At 28.5% G+C, this 22,685-nt stretch overlaps 2 protein-coding genes and 2 pseudogenes across 4 annotated transcripts; 2 read left to right on the top strand and 2 right to left on the bottom strand.

The window, feature by feature from the left end:
- Positions 1-3,541: 3,541 nt before the first annotated feature.
- LOC149059198 (uncharacterized) lies at positions 3,542-12,789 on the bottom strand. Its single transcript, XM_089217642.1, has 9 exons — positions 12,452-12,789; positions 8,318-8,522; positions 8,010-8,234; positions 7,805-7,933; positions 6,854-7,078; positions 6,466-6,546; positions 6,081-6,310; positions 5,844-6,006; positions 3,542-4,027 (listed from the first exon to the last, which is right to left on the bottom strand). Exons 1-9 carry the CDS (start codon positions 12,461-12,463, stop codon positions 3,885-3,887), a joined length of 1,413 nt encoding a protein of 470 aa, XP_089073768.1. The 5' UTR covers positions 12,464-12,789; the 3' UTR covers positions 3,542-3,884.
- LOC149059199 (zinc finger MYM-type protein 1-like) lies at positions 4,220-5,793 on the top strand (annotated as a pseudogene). Its single transcript, XR_016189828.1, has 2 exons — positions 4,220-5,212; positions 5,305-5,793. The product of XR_016189828.1 is annotated as a zinc finger MYM-type protein 1-like (transcript).
- A 186-nt stretch (positions 12,790-12,975) lies between the features above and the next one.
- On the top strand, positions 12,976-15,360 carry LOC107171211 (uncharacterized; annotated as a pseudogene). The gene is made up of 4 exons (XR_016189412.1): positions 12,976-13,134; positions 13,247-13,369; positions 13,508-13,670; positions 14,082-15,360. The product of XR_016189412.1 is annotated as an uncharacterized LOC107171211 (transcript).
- Positions 15,361-17,451: 2,091 nt separating this feature from the next.
- Positions 17,452-22,577, bottom strand: LOC149059197 (uncharacterized). Its single transcript, XM_089223069.1, has 7 exons — positions 21,554-22,577; positions 20,405-20,621; positions 19,845-20,088; positions 19,578-19,784; positions 19,036-19,306; positions 18,053-18,955; positions 17,452-17,556 (listed from the first exon to the last, which is right to left on the bottom strand). Exons 1-7 carry the CDS (start codon positions 21,770-21,772, stop codon positions 17,452-17,454), a joined length of 2,166 nt encoding a protein of 721 aa, XP_089079195.1. The 5' UTR covers positions 21,773-22,577.
- Positions 22,578-22,685: the final 108 nt, after the last annotated feature.

Below are 22,685 nucleotides of genomic sequence, written 5' to 3'. Positions count from 1 at the left end.
AGCTAATGAGATAGATTGTTTTATTAATTTTAATTTTTGCTTGCATTTATCAACTAGTAAAACTTACCAATAGGTACATTGTACAAATGCACTTGCAAAGTATCCAATTCACGTGAGATTAACCAATTTAGGTACTTAAATGTTTAATTAAATTACTAAATAAAATACAATATGTGGTAAATATTATAATTTAAGTATATACAAGAACTAATAATATTATAAATTCACCATTAAAATTGTTAAGTATTAACAAATAAAATACTTTATTAGTTATTACTTATTACCGACTCACGATTCAAATATTGTTGTTATGACTTGTCTTATAACATTTTAACCTAAATTATAACCGTTTATTCACTCAACGTATTGTTGGTATGTGATTTACGTTAACCAGGTATAAGGTTTACTTCCATATCATGTAACCATGGTACCAGACTTTAATCGTCCACAGCGTACAAAACAAATAACAGCTGATCAAAATTAGTTTTACTCACGATTTTACCTAATCGCAAATCAGCCTAATAAACCATATCGTATTACCCGTGTTGTTCTGTCTTCTTATCCGTAGTCCGTCACGGCATGTTATGTCTATGGTTACGGCGTACTCCATAGATATGGAGGGGGGTCGTCGGGGGTATACGACGTGAGTAGGTATGCCACCACGGCACCACGAGTGACACTAATGGTCCGATTACTTAAAATATGACATCATGAGTTCATGACAATAAGTTAATGTAGCGAGTTAGTAGGTACAATTAATATCATTTATCACTATTAGGTATATCTTGGGTTCGAATGATATCGAATTTATTACTTTTAACTTCTGGTCTTTATATTAGATAAGTATTATTATGACCAGTGGGGCGAACTACATTACACCCAGTCAAATGGGTATTATAAAATACATTTAGGGGCACAACTTAAGCTTACTGTACCTACTACTTGAATTGATTTGAAAAGTGTGATATCTTTTGCCCTGGGACATAAAAATCCTGATAGCTGCGGTATCTACTGACGAGGTATAAGTGGTATAACACATTTACACACTATAACTATCTCCCAAAACCACCTAACTTTGAGGAGCAATATCTCATCAACGGATTAACGAAAAATGAAAATTAGAACGTATTAATTAATGAAAAAAATAGTTTTATTCAATTATGAAATTTTAAGTATAGGTTACCATTTGAAAATCAAAAGTTGACAGTGGTTTACCTAATAAATATAAGGGTGAAAAATATAAAAAAAATATACAATTCTAGAACAGCATAAATCTACAATTTTGAAAAAAAAAAAATTTGAAAAAAGTCGATACTTTTTCAAATAATGAGTGTTGTTTGATAAAAGAATCACCCTGTATATATTATATTATAATTACTGATTTATGAACTTAACACTGGATAAATCAATATTGATATGACTTAAACACTAAAGAACTGGATATTTAAATGAATTACACACTAAAGAAATGAATATTAAAATACTAATATTACGAGAGGATCTGATTGAAATTATACGAGGTTCTGCTATACAAATTATAAGATGCTCTGCCGAGTAACGCGGGTGTCACTCACTCTTTTGACCAGACTCGACTGACTACCAACAGACGGGGCGCGTTGCAACGGTCCGTCCGAGGCCTCAGTATGTGCTGACCCAGCCTTTTTGGTCACGTAGACCATCGTGAGAACCGAATCGGTCACATAGTCATTTTATCCTGAGTCAACACATTTGAGCGTTATATATATATATAAATATATACGTAGTACATACATACATACCTATATACATACACACAGGCATGCATATACAACAGAAGCAATAAGAAAAACAAAATCCACATTTTTACTTATACTTTTAAATTTTTTTATGAAAACTACAATAAATGTGTTTATTAAATATTGGTTTTCCAAGTTAGCAATTTTTAACTTAGATTAAAAAGTAGGAAACGTAATTTTGACACACTACATGTTAGATAAAAGGAGACAGAAAAACGCTGGTGTTTATATACTGTGCCCTTAGAACTACGAACAAAATTACTTCACAAGAGTAGGTATACCTATCCTTTGTTTTATATTTTATAGTAATCATTTGAAAAGAGGTTAATAAATAAAATAATTGTGTTAAAGTAATTAAGTGTAATGATGTAATATATAATATACTGTATATTACTTACCTATATCGTGTATATTATAGTCAGATCGCCCAAATCGTGTAGAATATAAAACATTATATTAATATTGGACCACTGACGACTAAGTGACGAGTGACGACTGACCAAACGAAAACCGACGGTTGACGAAAATAAAGCACGATAATGTTATTGATCATAATAATACTTATTAATAACTATAATATTATAATGAATGCCATAAATATACTATAAATGAGTACAATGCCGAATATCATAAACGGGTAAAACCCAGATTGGAACAGCATAATAACATAATAAAAATAATTTTAAATATTAATGATTATTAATAGTCTCTACTCACCAGCATTATATTTTTCATTTATGCTGATGAATATCACGACAAAAATATATTATTTAAAATTAATAATATTTCAATGGTGCAAAATACAACAGTGGGTTCACCGTTGGACATTATTTTAATATACCTAGGTTATAGAGTATAAAATAAACTATACCATAATTAATACGCAAGTCGCAACGTATAGAATTTGCAGATATAAGATACAACATAGAGTTTAGACCAAATAGCAAGTTTCATCAAACTACAATATTTAAAAAAAATGTCTTGTCTAAATACAGATATAACTAGATAGGTGGTTGAATTCTTCCTTGAAATCACGGACTAAGATATATCTTAGTCCGTGCTTGAAATTGTTTATTATCTGTATATTATCTCAATTTCAAACTAAATAGTAAATAATATGTATTGTGTCATTGTGTGAATGTCAGAGTGTGTGACTACTACCCAGACAGCAAAAGAATATTATTAGAATGTTATACAAATGTTATTTACAAAACAGTAACATTTAGTAAAATATTTTATTAATGTTATAATAATATTTGTGTATGTTACGGTAACATTACTACAAAATTATTTGGCCGCTATTTTCATGTTATCTTAACAACATATTATCAATATTTTCATAATATTAATTACATAATATTCGGTTAATAATAATTTTTAATATTTGATAAATATTTTAACCCAATAGTATTGTAATATTATAATTTAAACATCGTAACAATAATAAAAAAAAATTTTAATTAATTTTAAATATGTGTGATTATTGTAATTAAATAAACAATTTCAACTAAAATGTTAATTTATTGACTCGTGTATCATACAAATATTAAATAATAACAATATAATATAATATTGGAATATCAATATTTTTGTTTATATTTATATATAAATACAATAAAAATACAAATACAATACAAATAATAATAATAACTGGTGAGTGTTATAATATATAATATTATAACTATATTACAAAAAGTAATATAAACATCATAATATAAACTGTCAACTTCATATCTAAGAATTAAAAAAAAAAATGTAATTAATATAATAATAATGAAATGCATCATGAAATAAAAAAAAGTTAATAATAACTGGTGAGTATTATAATATATAATATTATAATTATATTACAAAAAGAAATATAACATCATAATATAAACTGTCAACTTCATATCTAAGAGTTAAAAAAAAAAAAATGTAATTAATATAATAATATTGAAATGCATCATGAAAAAAATAATAATAATAATAACTGGTGAGTATTATAATATATAATATTATAACTATATTATAAAAAGTAATATAACACAATATAAATTGCCCACTACAAATCTAAGAATTTACAAAAAAAAAAAAATGTAATTAATATAATAATAATGATTAAAAACTTTATAAAAGGCTTTTTGAGAGTTTTTCTTGTTTTTGTGATACCTTTTTGATACGGAAGGGAGCATGGGATAGCCAAATTCCTAAGGAATGATCTATTTCTTTTTCAGGAACCAAACTGAACTTCATGTTAACTCGTATAGCATCTAGAACATTCATAATATACAATAAGATATTAGATAAATAATATAAAAAATAGAAAATTAAATTAAATGCAGCAAATTTCAATATTTAATATCAACTACCTATACTGATTATTTGTTTTAGTTATATTCATAAGCGCAACTAGGGGGGGGGCTGGGGGGGCTTAGCCCCCCCCAAAACTTGTAATAGCCCCCCCAAAAAATATTTAGTTATTTCCTAAAATATTAACGAGCTTTTTAATATTTTACTAAAATTCTTTTTTTTTGGAAAAACTGGAAAAAATGTAATTATTTTATTTTTATTTTAAGTTCATAATATTATTTTATATGCCTATGATTAATTTGGTAAATCGTAAATATCATTAGCTATTATATGCCTTTATAAAGTATTTGTTTTTTAAAAAACGATTTATATCGGTACATTCAACATTGCCACATTGCCCATTGGTATGATTATTGTACATACGTAATTTTACAAAAATTGTAATACATGCATAGTCTGAGCGACTGAGCCTCATAGATAATATATTATCTATGCTGAGCCACCGAAAAACATGAAAACGTTTCCACGCACCGACATGATGTTAGACCCAAGATAAGGTAAACGTTTACCGGAACGTAGACGGGATACGATCGCGGGTCGCCTTGTTTACCATTACCATTTCAATATTTCATTCCCTATTTATATTTCCATATGACCATATTTACTAACGTGTTTTTGAATTTTGCTATCCACGTGCTTTTGAATTTCGTATTATTAATTTGATCGCAATAGTGTCTCAACTTTGGGATGATATCAAAAAATTTTGTTTTGAACATAATATTTCAATTAATATCCCATTACAAGGTAACAACTTACACTATAATATTATACATCAGTTTAAATGTATAAAATACAGTTTAATGATATTAACAGGATTAAAAAGACTCAGAAAAGAACCTACTTACTTAAGTGACTATGATGTAACTTTTTCAACTGCCGCAGAACAGTCCAACAATTATTTAAGCGATGATGATTCGGATAAAAAAGAATATTGGAAATTAAACGCCTTCTATGTCATCATGGACTCAATTATTTGCAGCATGAAAATACGATTTTCTGAAGAAAGTTTATGCCTTGCTACTTCTGCTGATAGACTAATGCAATTTGATTATGAAGGAAGCTCATTCCTGGTTGAACATTATAAGGTAGGTTAAATTTATACAAACCTTTTAGTATTTATTATTTACAATGTTTACAATGTAAAACATTTCATAATAAAAATAAAATGTATTTTCAGGATATATTAAACATTAACGAAAATAATTTAAAGAGCGAAATGCTGGTGTTCAAAAATGTTATTGGTGATAATTTAAAGGACTTCAATTTTATAAAAGAAAATTTGAATAAAAAAGTGTTTCCAAATTTATATTTAATGATACAAGTAGCCATTACTTTGCCGATTTCATCCGCCTCATCAGAACGCTCTTTTTCAGCTATGAGGAGGATAAACACATATTTACGGTCCACAATGAACCAAGATCGGTTCAGTAATCTATCAATCCTGCATATAGAAAAAGACATCGAGATTCCAATTGAATAAATATTACAAATATTTATTGATAAAAATAAAAGAAAAATGAAACTTTGAATAAATAAATAGATTTTGTTGTGTACTTGTGTTATATTTTTTAATGAATTTTTAGGGGGTGTGGGGGCATCGCCCCCACGGGTTACTTTTCATATAATGTTAGGTGGGGCTACAGCCCCCCCAACATTTTAGCCCTAGTTGCGCCACTGGTTATATTGTACCAAACAAGTCAAAGTTTAATGTTTTACCTATAATAACTCGATAGGTATGTAAGCCTGAAAAACATAACTTTGATTTAAATCCATGTAACGAATAGTAGGAGAGTAAAACATCATTTAACATTCTTGAAACAATTCTTCGAACACTATTTCCAAGATCATTAACATCTATTAACACTGATAACTGAGTTACCTAAAAAATAAACACATTTTACAAGATAATTGTATAATAGAAGAAAATTATAAGAATTAAACAAAACATAATACCAATGTATTTCTAAAGCTTTCATCAGTCTTAATTTTGGTTTCCAATGACTCTAATTCATCGTGATTTGTAATAGGAAATATGTTGTCAAGATTTATGATATTTTTGGCTGATGTATTTTTATTAGACATCAATGTATTAATGTTAATACTATTTGATTGTACAATGCTTAAAATGCTGCCAATGTCATATTTAATATTTACTAAAGTGTTAGTAATGAACCGTTGAAAATCTGTCAAATCAATAAAATTTATCAGAAACTAGAAAGGTATAATACAGTAGTCTTATATCATAAAATATAAGTATACATTAGTATGTATAACACTAGAAAAGTGTTATATTATATCTTAAGATAGTATATTACTAAATAGTAAATAGTGCACATACCATCAGATATATTTGGCTGCTTTTGTAAAATTGTAGTATCTTGTGGCTGTTTTAAAATATTAGCTGTAGTACCAGATGATCCTATAGTATAATATAAAAAAAAAATAACTTAATTTATTATTATTATAAAGAATATATGTAAATACATACCTACCCATGTAAATGGGTAGGCACATAAAATATATTATATTGGTATGATAAAACTTTATAAGTTAAATATTTTTTTTTTAAGTAATGGCAAACTAAAGGAAATTTATATTAAAAATTTTGCTTCTTCAATTTAATCATACATCATACAATGAAGTTTTTGAACCATATATATTACATTTACTCATTTATTAAATTATTTTTAATTAAAACATAAATGTATAACTACATATTATATTACCTGTGTTTTCAATATTTTGTTCACAAAATAATACTTTTTTCACTTTGATACTATTGCCATCAGAACTTGTTTTGTATAATAATTGTGTATCCTCATCTTTTTCAACTGTCCAAGTCCCAACAGGAGATGAAATTGTATGTTTTATATCATCATTCAGTTTATTGACTAATAAAGAGCCATGTTTTTCAGGTGTTATATAATCAATACCATCAATAACAGATTTGCCTATAAAGTAAAAGTTACTGTTAGAAGTTTATAACAATAACACAATTATTACTAAAAACTGTATATCAAGTTTTTTGAAGCCAAAATAACTTGGTAATAAAACTAAGAATATAATTTCAATTTTAATACAATACTCATTAGTATAATATATTACATCATTACAATACTAAATTTAGTAAGATATGATAAAAACTTTTTAAGCTTAAATGAAAATAAACATTACATATCATAAAGGATATATTAATATAATGATTAAAAAAGCAAATCGTAATTTATTTGTCAAATTACAATAAGTTAAACATTATAAATTATTACATCTAACATTAAATATCATGGAGATAAAAATGATTTATTAATTAATAGGTAATAATTAACATATATAATATTGTCTATCGTCTTCTATAATTTGAATACTAAGTTAAACCGAGTGTAATACTTCTTAAAGATTATAGAAAAAATTCAATGGTTGCTTTTAAATGAAGATACCTATTTTTTTTTTTTTTTTAATTTACTTAATTTTATTTCCATAACTCATTTGATGTTTTTATCTTATTTCTTGTTTTCATTCTTAAATAATAAATGTAGATTATATTACATAAAATAATTATTCATATAATATTTTAATAAAATTAAAATTTGATATATATTTTTATTTTGTTATTTTATTAATTTTGTATTATTCAAAAATTCATCTTATTGATATAGTAAAAAACATACTTAACATACTTAGGTTTTTGTCAATTTTCCAAAGAGGATCTTTGTCTGAGTCATAGGATACAATGGATACATCATTTGAATCATCAGAAAGTTCAAAAATATCCTTTTCCTTGTTTGAATTAACTGACTGAGAAACATCTATAAAAATATTTTAGAAAAACACTAAGTTATTACATAAAACTACAAATGAATAAAAAAATATTTTGAATTTTACCTTGATAACGAGGCGGACAGCTATTAGAAGACATTTTTATTTGTTTTGAATTATTGACTTTTTCAAGTTTAACAGATTTCATAGTCGTGACGGGAGACAAACTTTGACCTCTATAATAAGGGAATTTTCTTTTTCTTTTTGTCATCCCATCAATGTCATCAGCACTCGATAAATCTGATTTGTGCATTGCCAATGGCAATTTTATTTTTGCTTCATTATATGAACCTGAACAATTTGAATAAAACTAATTAGTATATATAATTCACTAGATAATCTAGATATCTTTATTAAAATCAAAATTTCTTAACTATAAACTTTTTGTCCAATTTGTCTGGATTTGTAAAATATAAAGTCATTCATATTCGGCTTAATTCTTTTTTGGACATATTTCTTTGCTTGTTTAGAAGCTTTAGGCCAAGCACAAGAATTATTTTTCAACCAACAGTTTGGTACCACTTCAACACTTTCATCGTCAACAAACTCCACAACAATCCAAGCTTTTTTATCATCCATCTAAATTTAAAAAAAAAAAAAAATTTAATTTAGGTATGAGGTTTTAAATATTTAATTTAATTATGTACCCACTATTAAAAATACGTTGATATTTTGAAGTTACAATTTATAAATTTATACTAGAAAATGTATATTTAAAGAGCATTAATTACATAATTTTAATTTATCTATATTATTTATAATCACAATTTATTTACTATTTACATGTCTGTATGAATAATGGGCATAGCTATTTTTTTCCCACTATGATGAAGTATCATCATATTTTTTTTTATATCAGATATTGCCCAATATTTGAGGTGACTAGATAAATTTTTAATTTCAAATATTTCAAGAATTGTTGAATTAATAGGATCTTCAAAATATGGTAATAAAATATTGAACTTTTTTCCAATAAGCATGATAATACCATCTTTTTGAGCAAAATTCATGCATTTTACTATTTCTCCATTTTTGGTAAGTATAAAACTATCACTTTCTTTTTTAATTTTGATGGTTAAACTTTTGAATATAAGAGTGTAATATTGTGGACCTATTAAATCATCGATCAGTGGACCGTTATCATGGACATGTTTCAAAACTGGTTGATTGTCCATTAATGATTTATTACTTGAATTATTTAGTACACATTTTTCATATTTTTCATAATATCTATTAACAATTTGTTCCAAAGTTTTTTCATTTTTTCTAAGATTAGATTTTATTTCTTTCATGTAATTTTCAAAACCAAATGCTGAACAATTATCAAGTGGACCAAATAAATCATAATCATCACATAAGTGTAGTAATCCATGGACATTGTGTGATACAAATTGTTGGCCATAAATATTTTGAAAGTTCTTGACAAAAAAATCCAATAGTTCTCTTGCATATTGAAGAAGAAATTTTCGGTCAGGACTTAATAAAATTAACATTGCAATGTTTAAAACCATAAAATTTGTGTAAATTTCTTCATTCAAAATGGTTTTTAACACAACAGGTCCAGTGTATAGTAAGAATATACGAAATTCGGTAGCTTTCCAGCGACATACATCTTGAAGACCTCTGTTCTTTCTAGAGAAATCGGACGTAAGATATGGATTGGATGCTACCAATAAAGTTGATATCTCATTTATTTTTGAAGACCGAAGTCTGACATTTAATGGTCCTTTAATCCAAAGGCTGATAAGTTTTTTACAAACGCCTAAGCAAACCAAGTGCATGTAGTCAAGTGTAAAAGATGTTACAGAGTTAAAACTTTGTAATTCAGTAAGAATAGATGTTTGATTTGAAATCTGGTATTCTTCATCTTCAGTATTCAGATATGCATGATGATTTCTTTCAATTGGTTTTATTTGGGAATAAGGAAAACATACTCGATTGCATACATATTCTCCCTCTATAGTGCAACGAGTACATGAATAAAAACCCGTATGACCTTTCACCTTTAAAACAAATGCTTTTGCAGGAGCATCGCAACAAAATAATGTAATATTTACTTTAACATTAATTCCGTTTAATATAATACCTTCGGTTTCTAAACGTTTAGCTTCAGTAACAAAATCAAATAAATATTCATTGCTGTCTTTGGGTTTTTCAATTCCCCAGTATAGGCCAACAATGAAAACTGATCTTTTAAGTGGAGGTTTAACCAAAATGGAAGCTAATATTGGCCAAAATTGAGAGCTGCTACTTTTTGAAATTGGTAATCCATCAATTCCTATGGCAATTTGAATATCTTGTACATTTGATGGGGCATATAATTTAATTCCTTTTTCTAAACCAAAATGATGATAAACTCCAGGACTGACAATTCGGTTTTCTTTTGATTTATTAATAGGAGTGTTTAAAATTGTGCGGCAATCAATTGGTAAGTTATTGAAACAATCATGCATTTTTAAACCTTTTAACAAACCATTAACTGCATTATGAGGAATTTTATAATCTATTGCCCAAGAAGCTATAAATTCCTGAACTGAAAATTGTTTAGATGAATTTATGAACAATTTCTCTTTATTAAATGTTTGTGTATCTGTTGGCTCATTACAAGTGTTGATAACTGATAATGGCAAATCAATTAAATCATTTGACGGAAACTCATTTGAAATATTGTATTGGCTCTTAGAGTTAGATATAATGTTATCATATTCAAACAAAGGCATAGGATTTGAATTATTTATTTCCAGAACATTTTCTGGCGGTTCATATTCCAATGGATTTGAGTGTGAAAGCATTTCCTCGACAACATTTATTTCATTCCTAATTTTTCTTCTTTTAGTGCGTACACTCTCTATTCTTCTAGTAGACATTATAATTCAGTAATCAAAACCAATCAAAACTTAACAAAATCTACTAAAATCAAATTTATTATTAAAATATATTTTTTTATTATTATACCTGCCTAGCACATAGATTATTTTGTAAGTACCTACCTAGTACCTATCAAACAAATAAAGTAAAATATACTCAAATTTATCCCTGTATTCAGTATTAGGTACCTCAAGTACACCAATAATATATAGGTATTTCATTTTTTTTGATACAAGTTAATTTAGTTGATGATCTACTTATTTAAGATAAATCTCGAGTTAAATATTATTTAAATCAAATTATACCCCTACTTTTTAAAATATGTATTATAATGAGAGGTAAATACTAAATTAAATTATGTATTATTACTATTATTATTATATATAATAATGTATTTAATTATAATTAAATAATTAAATAAATATTTATTAGAAGAATAAATAAACTTAGTATATGGTAATAAAATTCGATGTCTTTTCAATTACATATTATTTCAAACTTTAGGTATATATTCACAACAGTGTTCATTAAAAAATGGATTATTGTTAATCAACATAATAGGTAGGTAGGTATGTATGTTTTTTTATTATACCATTTTAAAATTGTTCAATAAAATATATTAAAATGTATGCAATGTAAAGATGAATTATTATAATTTAATACTATAGGTAGTAGGTTGCTACATTTAATTTATTTTTATAGTAAGGAATGAGTTTAAAAAAACATAGTATAATAGTAAGGGGTTGACCTGCTAAACAGTATATTGTATATTTGTATATTAAACTCTATAGTCAATGTTTGAATTGGAAAAGAAAAAGCAGAGGGACATAGCTAGTATTCTTAAATATTATTTAAAAAAAGAAAAGGTACTCTACCACTCTCAATTAAACCACAGTCCATAATAGCCTATATACCTAACCTACTTATCTATATATAAATATAATTATATAATGATAGTATATAGGTGTAGAGGAAAATAGTAAACTATATTATATAATATATAGTATACCATCTACCACAAAATAAGATTATTCTTTTATAGAATTTTTAAAAATCATAAGCATAATATTATAACAATTTTGATTTGTGGTATCTAGACACTAAATTTTCAAATACCAAATAATGAATGTACCCACTACCCAAGTTTAAATCTACCACTATAAGGCACTATATATACTATAAAAATATAAAATGTTAAGAGGATGTCACACCTGCATGTGTTGTCTCAACGTAGAACATAGCAAAAAATGCACTTGCGCAGGCCAGCTTTTCTCCCTCGGTATTTATTATAGAAATATCAAAATTTCACAACACATAGGTAAGAACTTTATCTGTGTCATAGCGTCGTTATTATTTTTGATAACATAAATATAATTAAAGTTATAAGCTTAAGAAAATACATTTAAATTTTATTGTTTCATTTAATTACTTAAAATTATTGGTTTGTGCCATCAAAAAAATAACGACGCTATGACACAGATAAAGATCTTACCTATACGTTGTGAAATTCTGATGGAGAAAATTTGTCCCGCACAAATGCATTTTTTGCTATGTTCTAACGTTCTACCTTTGTAAGACGGAGACAACGCATGCGGGAACATCCTCTTAACTTTATAAGGTATTTAATGAATTTCACTTACCACAAACAGCATAAACTCCAGGTCTTCAGAAATCTGATTAATTATGAGTGCACACAAGTCACAAATTATTCAACACAGCAGACAGCAGACACGTCGTATGGGCGCACAGACGCACGGTCTTAGTATAATGGACGTATGTCATAAACTCGTAATACTCGTATCGTGATCGTCGTTACATTAGGTAATGGCGTGCGGGTTATAGTGATAAGTGATTAGTGATTTGTTCGCATTCGCAAAACATTAATATTAAAGAATTCTGATAAATCTAAAAATATACATATTTTGATGGCAAGCTGCAGGGTAAATGCTACTAATGGGTGGATTACATTGGGCGAATTTACTCGCTTCTTACCAGCGAACTAAGTCGCGCGCGACTAAGCGTGTAGTGACCTGTCCGATTACACTACGGCTAGTATAGAGTATGGAAGTAATGACGTCATGATAGTATAATCAATTAGTGATAAGGATATCTGGTTCCAAACAAAACGATTTCTGTATGAGAATTGTGCATAATTTTAAAGTTTTTAGAGAAAAATCGCATTAATATTGTTAAGTTTCTTTAAACAAGTTACGGTGTACAGTATTTGTGTTCTTGACTATGATTTAACGTTCTTTTTTTATAAAAACGACGAATATTGATTTATTTTGACAATTGTTAAATTACTTAACTACGTTGACTGCAGGTGAGTTTAAACTATAGTTGTGTATATTAATATTTTTATTACAAATCCATATTTTTAAAGGTATTTTGTTTAATATGTAAATTGTTATTACTTTTTTTAATTTATTGTGTAGGTTGTTCATAATGGTCAATTGTTTTGTACCAAATTGTAACCATTACAGCGAAACAAAAATATGTAAATTTTTTAGATTTCCTGTGAATAAATTGTTGAAATTAAAATGGACACAAAATATAAGGTAGTTATAAGTTTTATTAATTTATTTTGATTGTTAAATATATTCTATCTAAATTGTACACCTAGCTTGTATGTATTACCTATATTTCATAATTAGACTTTAATTAAATGTTTATATTATTATATTGATATTTTTAAGGAGGTCTGACAGATGTCCAAGTGTGAACTCCCGAGTTTGCAGCTGTCATTTTATTGATGGACTTAAAGAAAATAATCCAACAATATTCAGTTGGAATAAAGAAAAAACATTTTTATTTGTTTCCCCAGAGAAAAGAAATAAACGGAAACCAAAACCTATCTCAGTATGTTTTAATGTAGTTTTATTTTTATAATACATTTGAATAGCAAGCTTTAGATTAAAATAAAATTAAGTGTTGATGTTTAGTACTTACTTAATATGCAATATATATTATATTCACTAATTTTTATTAAAAAACATTTTCAAAAGTGTGGTTTACTTAGAATTTGACAAATTTGAGGTTAAACCTTAAGTTAATTTGAGATTAAATTAATACTTAAATAGAAATCAATCATTATTTAATTTAATTATTATCTAGTTTCTCTCATTAGTTTTATAATTATTTTCTATACTTTGGCTTTTTAAAATATTGAACATAATCTACTTAAACATCAGCATACAAACTTATAATTAATATAATATAATTATTACATAAAAAAATATTTAAAATAATAATTTATAATTTTTTTTGTAGAAAACATTAGTTGCCAATAAAGAAGAATTACCTGATGAACTTGAAGAAAATCATTCAGAAGTAGCATCTCAATCAGATATTGAAATTGAGTCACAGATGAACTTATATGAATCTACTAAGCACAATGAAGAGAATTCAGTTTTACATTTAAATGTTAAGTCGGTTGGATCCATTATTGATGAATCAGAAAATGCCCTTTTAAAGATTGAAATTGAGAGGCTTAATTCTAAAATAAATAGTCTAAAAAAACAACCATTCTCGTTCGCATTTATAGAAGACAATGATGAAGCAATAACTTACTATACTGGAATGCCTAATAAGACTGTGATTCATGTATTATTTGATATTTTTAAAAATGTTTCAATAAATTATTTCTTGGGGTGGAACGTGGAAAGAATCAGTAGAACAGATCAAATTTTTATGACACTTATGAAATTACGTCATAATTTTGATTTCACGGATTTAGGAGTTAGATTTGGGTGTAGTCGTACAACTGTTACAAATATAGTATTGACTTGGATTCACGCATTTCATACTATAATATTTAAGACTTTCATGAATTCTGTCCAAGTCAACAAAAGAATAAAACATGTTTACCTAGTGTTTTTAATAACTTTGTGAACTGTCGTATGATTTTAGACTGTACAGAAATATATACAGCAATACCAAGTAAAATGGAATTACAAAAACTCACCTATAGCAATTATAAACACCGAAATACCTTAAAAGGTCTAGTAGGAATTGCACCAAACGGAGTTTTGACTTTTTGTAGTTTGCTATACCCTGGATCAACATCTGATAAAGAAATAGTTAAACATTCTGGAGTTATAGATGTGTTTAATAGTGGTGATCTTATATTAGCTGATAAAGGGTTTCTTATAAATGACTTATTGCCTGAAGGAGTATCATTAAATATACCTCCATTTTTGGGTGCACCTCAATTTACACCAAATCAACTGATGAAAACATTGACTATAGCCAGAGCTAGAGTTCATGTTGAACGTGCTATAAATCGTATAAAGGGATATTCTATCTTAGAATTTATAACTCCAAAATTAGTTCCATATGCATCAATAATATTTCAAGTATGTGGAGCTTTATCAAATTTCCAATATCCACTCATTAAAGAGGTAGAAATGTTTTATCTACAACCAATTGAAGATTAAGTTGTACTTATATTTTTATAGAATATTAAAATGTAATTTTCAACTGATGTATATTTTTAATAAACTTGTATATTATAACACTTAATATAATAAAATTATGATTTAATTACAAATTTAACTACCTAGTTTTTTTATTGACTTAGGTTCTCTAGGTAACAGTAAACAATGCTTAGATTAAAAAAAGTTAACAAAATACACATTTTAACAATAAATGTAAACCAAAAAATATTATTTTAACAAATAAGGGATAAACTCCTTAAAATAAAAGTGTTAATACTGTTCTTTATCTGAAGAAATCTCAAATTCTGAAGATCTGATAATATCTTCTATTTCAATAGATGGTGTTATTATTGGTTCAGGAGAAAGTAGCCATGTTAAACCAATACTATGACTTTGTTGACTAAGTTTAGAAAATACATCAGACTGACGCGGTCCCGCGTAATAGCCGTTTGAATTCAAACGGCCTGTGCGCGGAAATCCGCGCCGTCTATCCTCTCTGTCAACCGCCAATCGACGGCGGTCGACACCGACACGCGATAAGCGCGCCTGGAGATGTCGACCGCCGGTACCGCGAACCGGCTTGTAGCAAGTCAGTTTTACGACCGCGTTTTGAGTGACAACTATCCACCGCACCATCACCGTCCTCGCGCGTATCGTCTCTCATACTATTATATCTGTGATTTGTTCTTTTTTTTTTCTACCGACAATATCCAAAATAAAATATACACCACCGCACTTCTGCGACTTAAACAAAGAGTGTTTTTTTCTTTTCCTTCGGTGTAAAACCGATCCACCGCATACGTATTTGTGGTATCCGTCCAGGACCGCCACAAAATTGGCTCCCCGTACAGGAATCACCGGTAAGTAAACACTGTTTATCTTAACTTACCCCATACTACCCCCATTACATTTCCCTGTTGTGCAACTCGCGGAAAAATCCCCGATCCCATACGACGCAAACGTGGTTTGCAGGCGGTAACGGAAAAACCCGGCGTTACGTAACATAACCACAAAGCACGTAACGACCGACCGACCACGCCGCCCGACTTACGGACGCACCGATCTCAGCGCGCGCGACACCGCAAACACACGGAGTAGGATAGGTAGGAACGCTAGAGCGCGACAAAGTCACACAACCACCGCCAAGCACCACCACCCGCAACGTCATCCGCGATCACCCGGGACGGAGATACAAATAACTGCCGCCGCATTCGTAGTCGCGATAGTCGACCGGACAGCGCACACACGCGCAACCGCGACATACGCTGCGAAAACCGGTTAGTGTAATCGCCCCGGCGCGCACAACGACAACAGACCCACTGACCTACATTTGGACGGAAATAGCACCGATAAGCGGTCAACAGCACAACAACAACAACAATCGCTGTATAGTGTGTTTACTATTTTCCCCATCAACAACACCGGAAACACAGCCGGACGAGATGTCGGGAAAATACATAAACGAATTGACCGTTGCGGAGCTCCGCTACGAATGTAAACAGCGCGGGCTACCGGAAGGGGGCGCGAAAGACGCCCTCGAAATCCGGCTGACCCAGCATTTCGCGGACATGGATCTGCAGGCCAACTCCATCCGGTTTCAGCCGATGGAGACCATGAGGGCGGCCGCAAGTGACTCGGACACGAGTCAGACGCACCACGCCGGACCAACCGAGAACACAGCGGACGACCACACGGACAACCACCAGCCGCAGAACATCACCAACCCGCCGCCCACACAAAACAATCAACAAGCCACGGACCTGATAAGGCGGGCCCGCGGCATACTGCAGGAGGCGCAGCAACCGACAACGACACCGACGCGTGCAGACAGTTTGGAGTCGCGACTGGCCATGCTCGAGAGCTGCATGATGCGTTTTGGTGACGACCAGCGTCGCATAGCAGAGACGATGCGACGCCTGGAGATGGGCATGTCTCAACAAACACCGGAACGACAACCGGAGGTACCATCACCGTCCCGCCTCCACAGCACGATGTTATCTGGACAACACCGGAGCACGCCGGAAACATCGGCGACCGATAACACTCGCACGGGCACACACACACACACAAACACGTCGACCACCACGGACCACGGATCAAGTTACACCGCGACACGCGAATCACGTGCCACGGCCCAAGTAACACAAAATGGATAATAGAATATTGATAGAATAATACTTAAGAATATTTGTAATATTCATTATTCAATTGATAATCATCCGATTTCCTCCATAACTCATGAAATAATCATTCCCGTGCACCCATTTTAAATAAGATGTGAATAATCTTGAGAATAACTTATTATTAATCTATAATATTAACTTAATAATCTATGAATATGCTTGAAATGTATTCCATTCAGAACCATAGAATATTACCTTCCAGCAGTCTTGTTAAGAATACTTTTCAAATGTATTCAGTATACGTATTTAAATACTTGGTGTCAATTGTATTTAAAATACGTATTCGAATACTTCCTTTTAAAAGTATTTGAATATAAATACAAATACTTTTTAAAAGTATTCAAAATACTTCCACAAATACTTTTTTTTTAGTAAATTATAAATTTTATATTAAAATATTTATGGAATTTATCAAAAAAATATTTAAAAAAAATAAAATAAATAATTATAATAATAAAACACACAATTATTCTAATAGTAGACAGTAATACAGTATATTGTATATTTTAATAGATATGAATTACATATTTGAATTGTATTTTAAAAAAATTGTTTTTTCAAATGTGTTGTCGTCCATCTTTCCTCGACGTTTTGTTAGTATGGCATTGCTAATACTAAATACGCGTTCAATGGGAGCACTGCTAGGCAATGGAGTATTATGACAAATAAAAACTTTTTTTATATTAGGATATTCATTAAGTGATGTCAGTTTTTTTGTAGGGCTTCTACTCAGATATTGAGTTACTTCATTTTCCACAGAGATAGTTGATGTTCCTTGAAGTTTGTCATTAGACCATGAAAAAAAAGAAGAATCCTCAACTTCATCTTCACTATTTTCAACTAATTGTTTATGTGTTGAAGCCTCATTTTCTTTTGAATTAAAGACATTTAAAACTGTTTTTTTAAAATCCGAAATAGCCAAATCCTTTTTTACTTGGTTTTTTATCCAAACAGTTTTAAAATACGGATGTGAAATAGCGGCTGTTGTCAAAAATTGGTCACTTAATATTTTTTCAAATCGTTTCTCAATGCTTTTTATTATTACTGCTACCAATGGAGAACAGATTTTTAATTGATTTTTATTAAGTATTTGTTCATACTTGTAAATTAACTCTGTAATTGAAGGTATTAGAAAACCAAAAAACATATTTTTTTCACCTTGTAAAAGGTCTAAAACAATAGCTAATGGTTCCATCATCTGAGAATATTCTTCAAGGAATTCCATATCATTTTTATTAAATCGTACAATATCAATCTCATCACACAATCTAAATAATTTTGATGAATTTAATTTGGATATCTTCAAAAAAAAATTTACTGAGTCATATGTTGAATTCCATCTTGTTTCTGTTGGAGTGACAAGGTATACTCCAAAACAACTTTTTATAACATCAGCAATTTTAGTAGATCGGTTTTGCTTATTCCAAAGATTAGTTAATTTCGCAAAGGTTGTTCTGCTCTGCTGCTTATACTTCCACAGAGGCGATACTGCATTTTTTACACCAGAAATAGCTTTTTGAATATCCTGTAATTTGTAAGTTGATAATAATATATAATATGAATCTAAAATTTAAAAATATTACAAAATAAATAAAATTCTCTTACATTAGTAGCGATTAAATTGAGAGTATGTGCTGCACATCTATGATGTTTTGGCAAAATATATACTTCATCCTCTGTGTCTTCCAATACTTCAGCAATATTTAAATGAGATATATCTTGAAAATCATTATCTTCATCTTCATTTGTAACAGTACAATTATCCAAATCATCCACATCATCAGGAATGAAGGTGATGTATGGCATCGTGGCTGTGTTATTATCTAGCTGTGTAACATTCAAGGCATTGGTATCATCGTCATTCGCCCCAAATACTCTAAAAATTTAAAAATAAATTAATTTGATTGAAACATAAATTACCTATTAATTTTAGATGTAAAATTATTGATTAAAACATAATAATTTAGGTTAGAAAGTATTAATTGAAACTAATGAAAGTTGAGAAAAATATTTTCACAACCTCATAGCCCATAGGTACAACTATAGGTAGGTATAATTGTATAAACTATAAAAGAAAACCTAGGAAAACTAATGATGTCTACCCTTTTTCGCATTAAAACTCAATTAAACATTAATAAAATATTTACCTAAAGCTTTTAACAAAATTGCTGCCATTATCTGTTGTTGTATATAAAATTTTGTTATTTATGTTAAATAATGTATAGACAGATTCCATAGATCTGGCTAATATCTCATAAGTGTGACTTCCTATCAATCGCTTAATAGATAATAAGTAAGATTTGCGTTCGAGACTTCCTTCTTCAATCCAATGAACAGTTATTCCCAAATAAGATCTAAATAAATTAATGACAGATATTATTAAATAATGAAATTAAAAATCTAAAAAAATATACCTTTTAAATGTCGACCATGCGTCAGCAGTAGTTGTTAAATGTTCCACTGAGTTTAATTTACATTTCAATTTTTCAAAGACAATATTAAAACTTTTGTCAATATTTTTCATAAGAGTCTGTCGACACAAAAGATTTCTACCTGGGAATCCTTTAGAAATAATATCCTTAAAATTTACATGTGACACTATATTAAATGGTAGAGATGCGTTTATTATTAAATCTTGAATCATTTGATTAAGTGTATCTGTGAAATAAAACAACAAACAATTATTAATAATTACTAATTACTATACAATAAATAAATAATATAACATATTTTTAAACCTTTTTTATTATTGAATATCTACTTGAATCAATTTATCAAATACAAATAGCTTTTTACATTAAACTATTAAGTAGGTACCTACATATTATAAGCACTAAAATAATATCGGTTCTCAAATATGTAATACAATTTAAAATAGATAAATTAGGTAAATATATATTATTAATACATTTGATTTAAAAACTAACTAGAGAAATATTTATATATTCTAGAACTAGTAGAACATATTATTTACCTTGAGAAACTATATTTATGCGATTATCTTTTGAATGTATGAAGCTTTTCATAGATGATTGTGTTGTATTAAATTTGATTTTTTTAACATTTGATCCGCTGCTGGTGTCATATTGATCAGTGCTGTCAATTTCTTTTCTTGTACAATTTACATCAACAGATACATTCATACTTGGCATCAGTAATTCTTTTACAGTTTTTACATTACTATGTTTAAGCTGTGAAAATTATAAACTATTATAGGAATTTACTATCTAAAATATTTAATTATATATCTAGATATAAACTATATGTCTATTGTCTATATACTAAGGACTTACATAGTCTATGACCTATTGACTTTAAATATATTAATATAACTAACTAAACCCTGATAAAAATAAAACAAATAACAAAACGTTTATATTTAATTATTTCATAGGTATGTTTTTGCATACCCTGCAACCTGACCGTCTGGGGTCAGTGTTCAACATTTTTTTAGAAGGCATAAACTAAGTTCCGAAATACAATATTTAAAAACTAATACCTAGTCTAGGTCCAAACCCGAAGAACGAAATAAACACTATAGAATTTTTCAAAACAACTCAAATATTAAAATTATTATAAGACGACACCACAGAATATATGAAATTTCATATATTCTGTGATGACATTAACAATATTGTAATGTACCTACATAAATATCCAAATTGTTTATAAAACAATAAAATTGTATACAATTAATTAATTTTTTTTTTCTATTTTATTAAAAATGTAACGCTTATGGCCCTAGTTGTCAAAGCAGAAATATTGCAAATTTCAAGACCAATGAAAAAAAAAAAAAACTAATAGGTAACAAAAAATATGTAGATCAATGTTAAGAAATAATATTATGTGACAAGACACAAGAATAATTATAAAATTATATTGTTTTCAATAAGTCTACCTCCATAAAATCATGTTTTTATTTTCATCAAACAAATATTGGAAAAACTATTATTTACTTATAAGGACTAACATTATCTAATCTAACCTAACCTAACCTATTAATAATAAATAATTTTAAGGACTTTTAGACTTGCCAGCAATGGCCTACATTTTCAAATGCCTAACATGTATTTATAAGTAAACAAAAAAAAAATAATACCTTAATAATAATAATAATATCTACCTTTAAATGTTTACGGAGATTGGACATAGATCTTGAATCAGCAGTTTGAGTCTTACTTGTCACACAATGATTACAAGAAACTTCAAAAGTTGTGTATAAATCACAGTCAATAAGTATTTTTTTTACTTTAAAATGTGAATTATATACTGGCCATGGTAAACTAATATTCACTTGTGGACGTGGATTGTCCAATTCACAATTTTCCTCGGTTTCATCCATTGTTGTTTAAAAAATAATACTTGATAATTTAATAAGTAACAACTAACAACTAACAACAAAAATTAACAACGCAGGAGTGCAGGACGCACACGCTGTTTCCTGTCGCCTGTTTGCCTTTGCACGTTTGATATACTTAGTATTAAATTGCCAAATTGGTAAATAAAATACTATGATTTATAAATTATAAGAAACATCAAACATAGACGATAGACTATAGAGTATTATCAACTCTTGTAATAAATAATAATGTAATATTAATATATTATAACAAATATCTTATAATTATTAACTAGGTACTGTATAGTACCGCCAACCGACAACCACACATCCACACATTAGATAAGAGATAGGTACAATAATAATTTTAAATATAAAGTCGTATTATTATTTATTGTTATAATGTTATTAGTGCTTATTACAACTTGAAAATAAACACTATTTATAGATTCAAGAACTAGTTGTGATGGTCTGTGTCCCGTATGCCTTTAAGTGGGAGTGAGTGGCTGACGGGGGTTTCAGTCATTCTGTTATCAGCTTGTATTTTGGAGAAATCTAAAATCTTATTTATAAATTCTCAGAAGTTAGAACCATTATAAAATAATATTTTAAAAACAAAATCTAAAACAGTACATTACAAAATATTGGAAATTTAAATTGGAGTAGAACATAGCCCATAGGAATGTAAAAAAGTATTTAGTATTCTAGAATATAAATACAAATAAAAAGTATTTTTTAAGTATTTAAAATACATTGGTTAAAAAGTATTTAAAAAGTATTTGAAATACAAAAAAAGTATTTAAATACTAGTATTTAAATACAAGTATTCGAATACTTAACAAGACTGCCTTCCAGTAATGTTATATGAATAATCAATGCATGTTTTAAAATTATTCCATTCAGAATCATAGACTAT

This window comes from Diuraphis noxia, unplaced genomic scaffold (genome assembly GCF_037042655.1).
Source record: "Diuraphis noxia isolate RWA-SAM2 unplaced genomic scaffold, SU_Dnox_SAM2 contig0001, whole genome shotgun sequence".
In the NCBI taxonomy this organism is placed as follows: domain Eukaryota; kingdom Metazoa; phylum Arthropoda; class Insecta; order Hemiptera; family Aphididae; genus Diuraphis; species Diuraphis noxia.
The sequence above is the reverse complement of the archived record's forward strand: the minus strand, read 5'-3'. Positions and strand labels throughout refer to the sequence as shown.

Bases quoted from the DNA above. Each gene is read 5' to 3' on its own strand.
- LOC149059197 (XM_089223069.1), bottom strand. From the start codon at position 21,772: ATGGATGAAACCGAGGAAAATTGTGAATTGGACAATCCACGTCCACAA. The intron at 20,089-20,404 runs GTAAATAATATG...TTTATTTCACAG, and splicing joins CATAAATATAGTTTCTCAAG to ATACACTTAATCAAATGATT. The intron at 19,307-19,577 runs GTAAATATTTTA...TTAAATTTTTAG, and splicing joins AATTTTGTTAAAAGCTTTAG to AGTATTTGGGGCGAATGACG.
- LOC149059198 (XM_089217642.1), bottom strand. The intron at 7,934-8,009 runs GTAAAATTCAAA...ATATTTTTATAG, and splicing joins CTGTCCGCCTCGTTATCAAG to ATGTTTCTCAGTCAGTTAAT. The intron at 6,311-6,465 runs GTATGTGCACTA...TTGATTTGACAG, and splicing joins GCAGCCAAATATATCTGATG to ATTTTCAACGGTTCATTACT.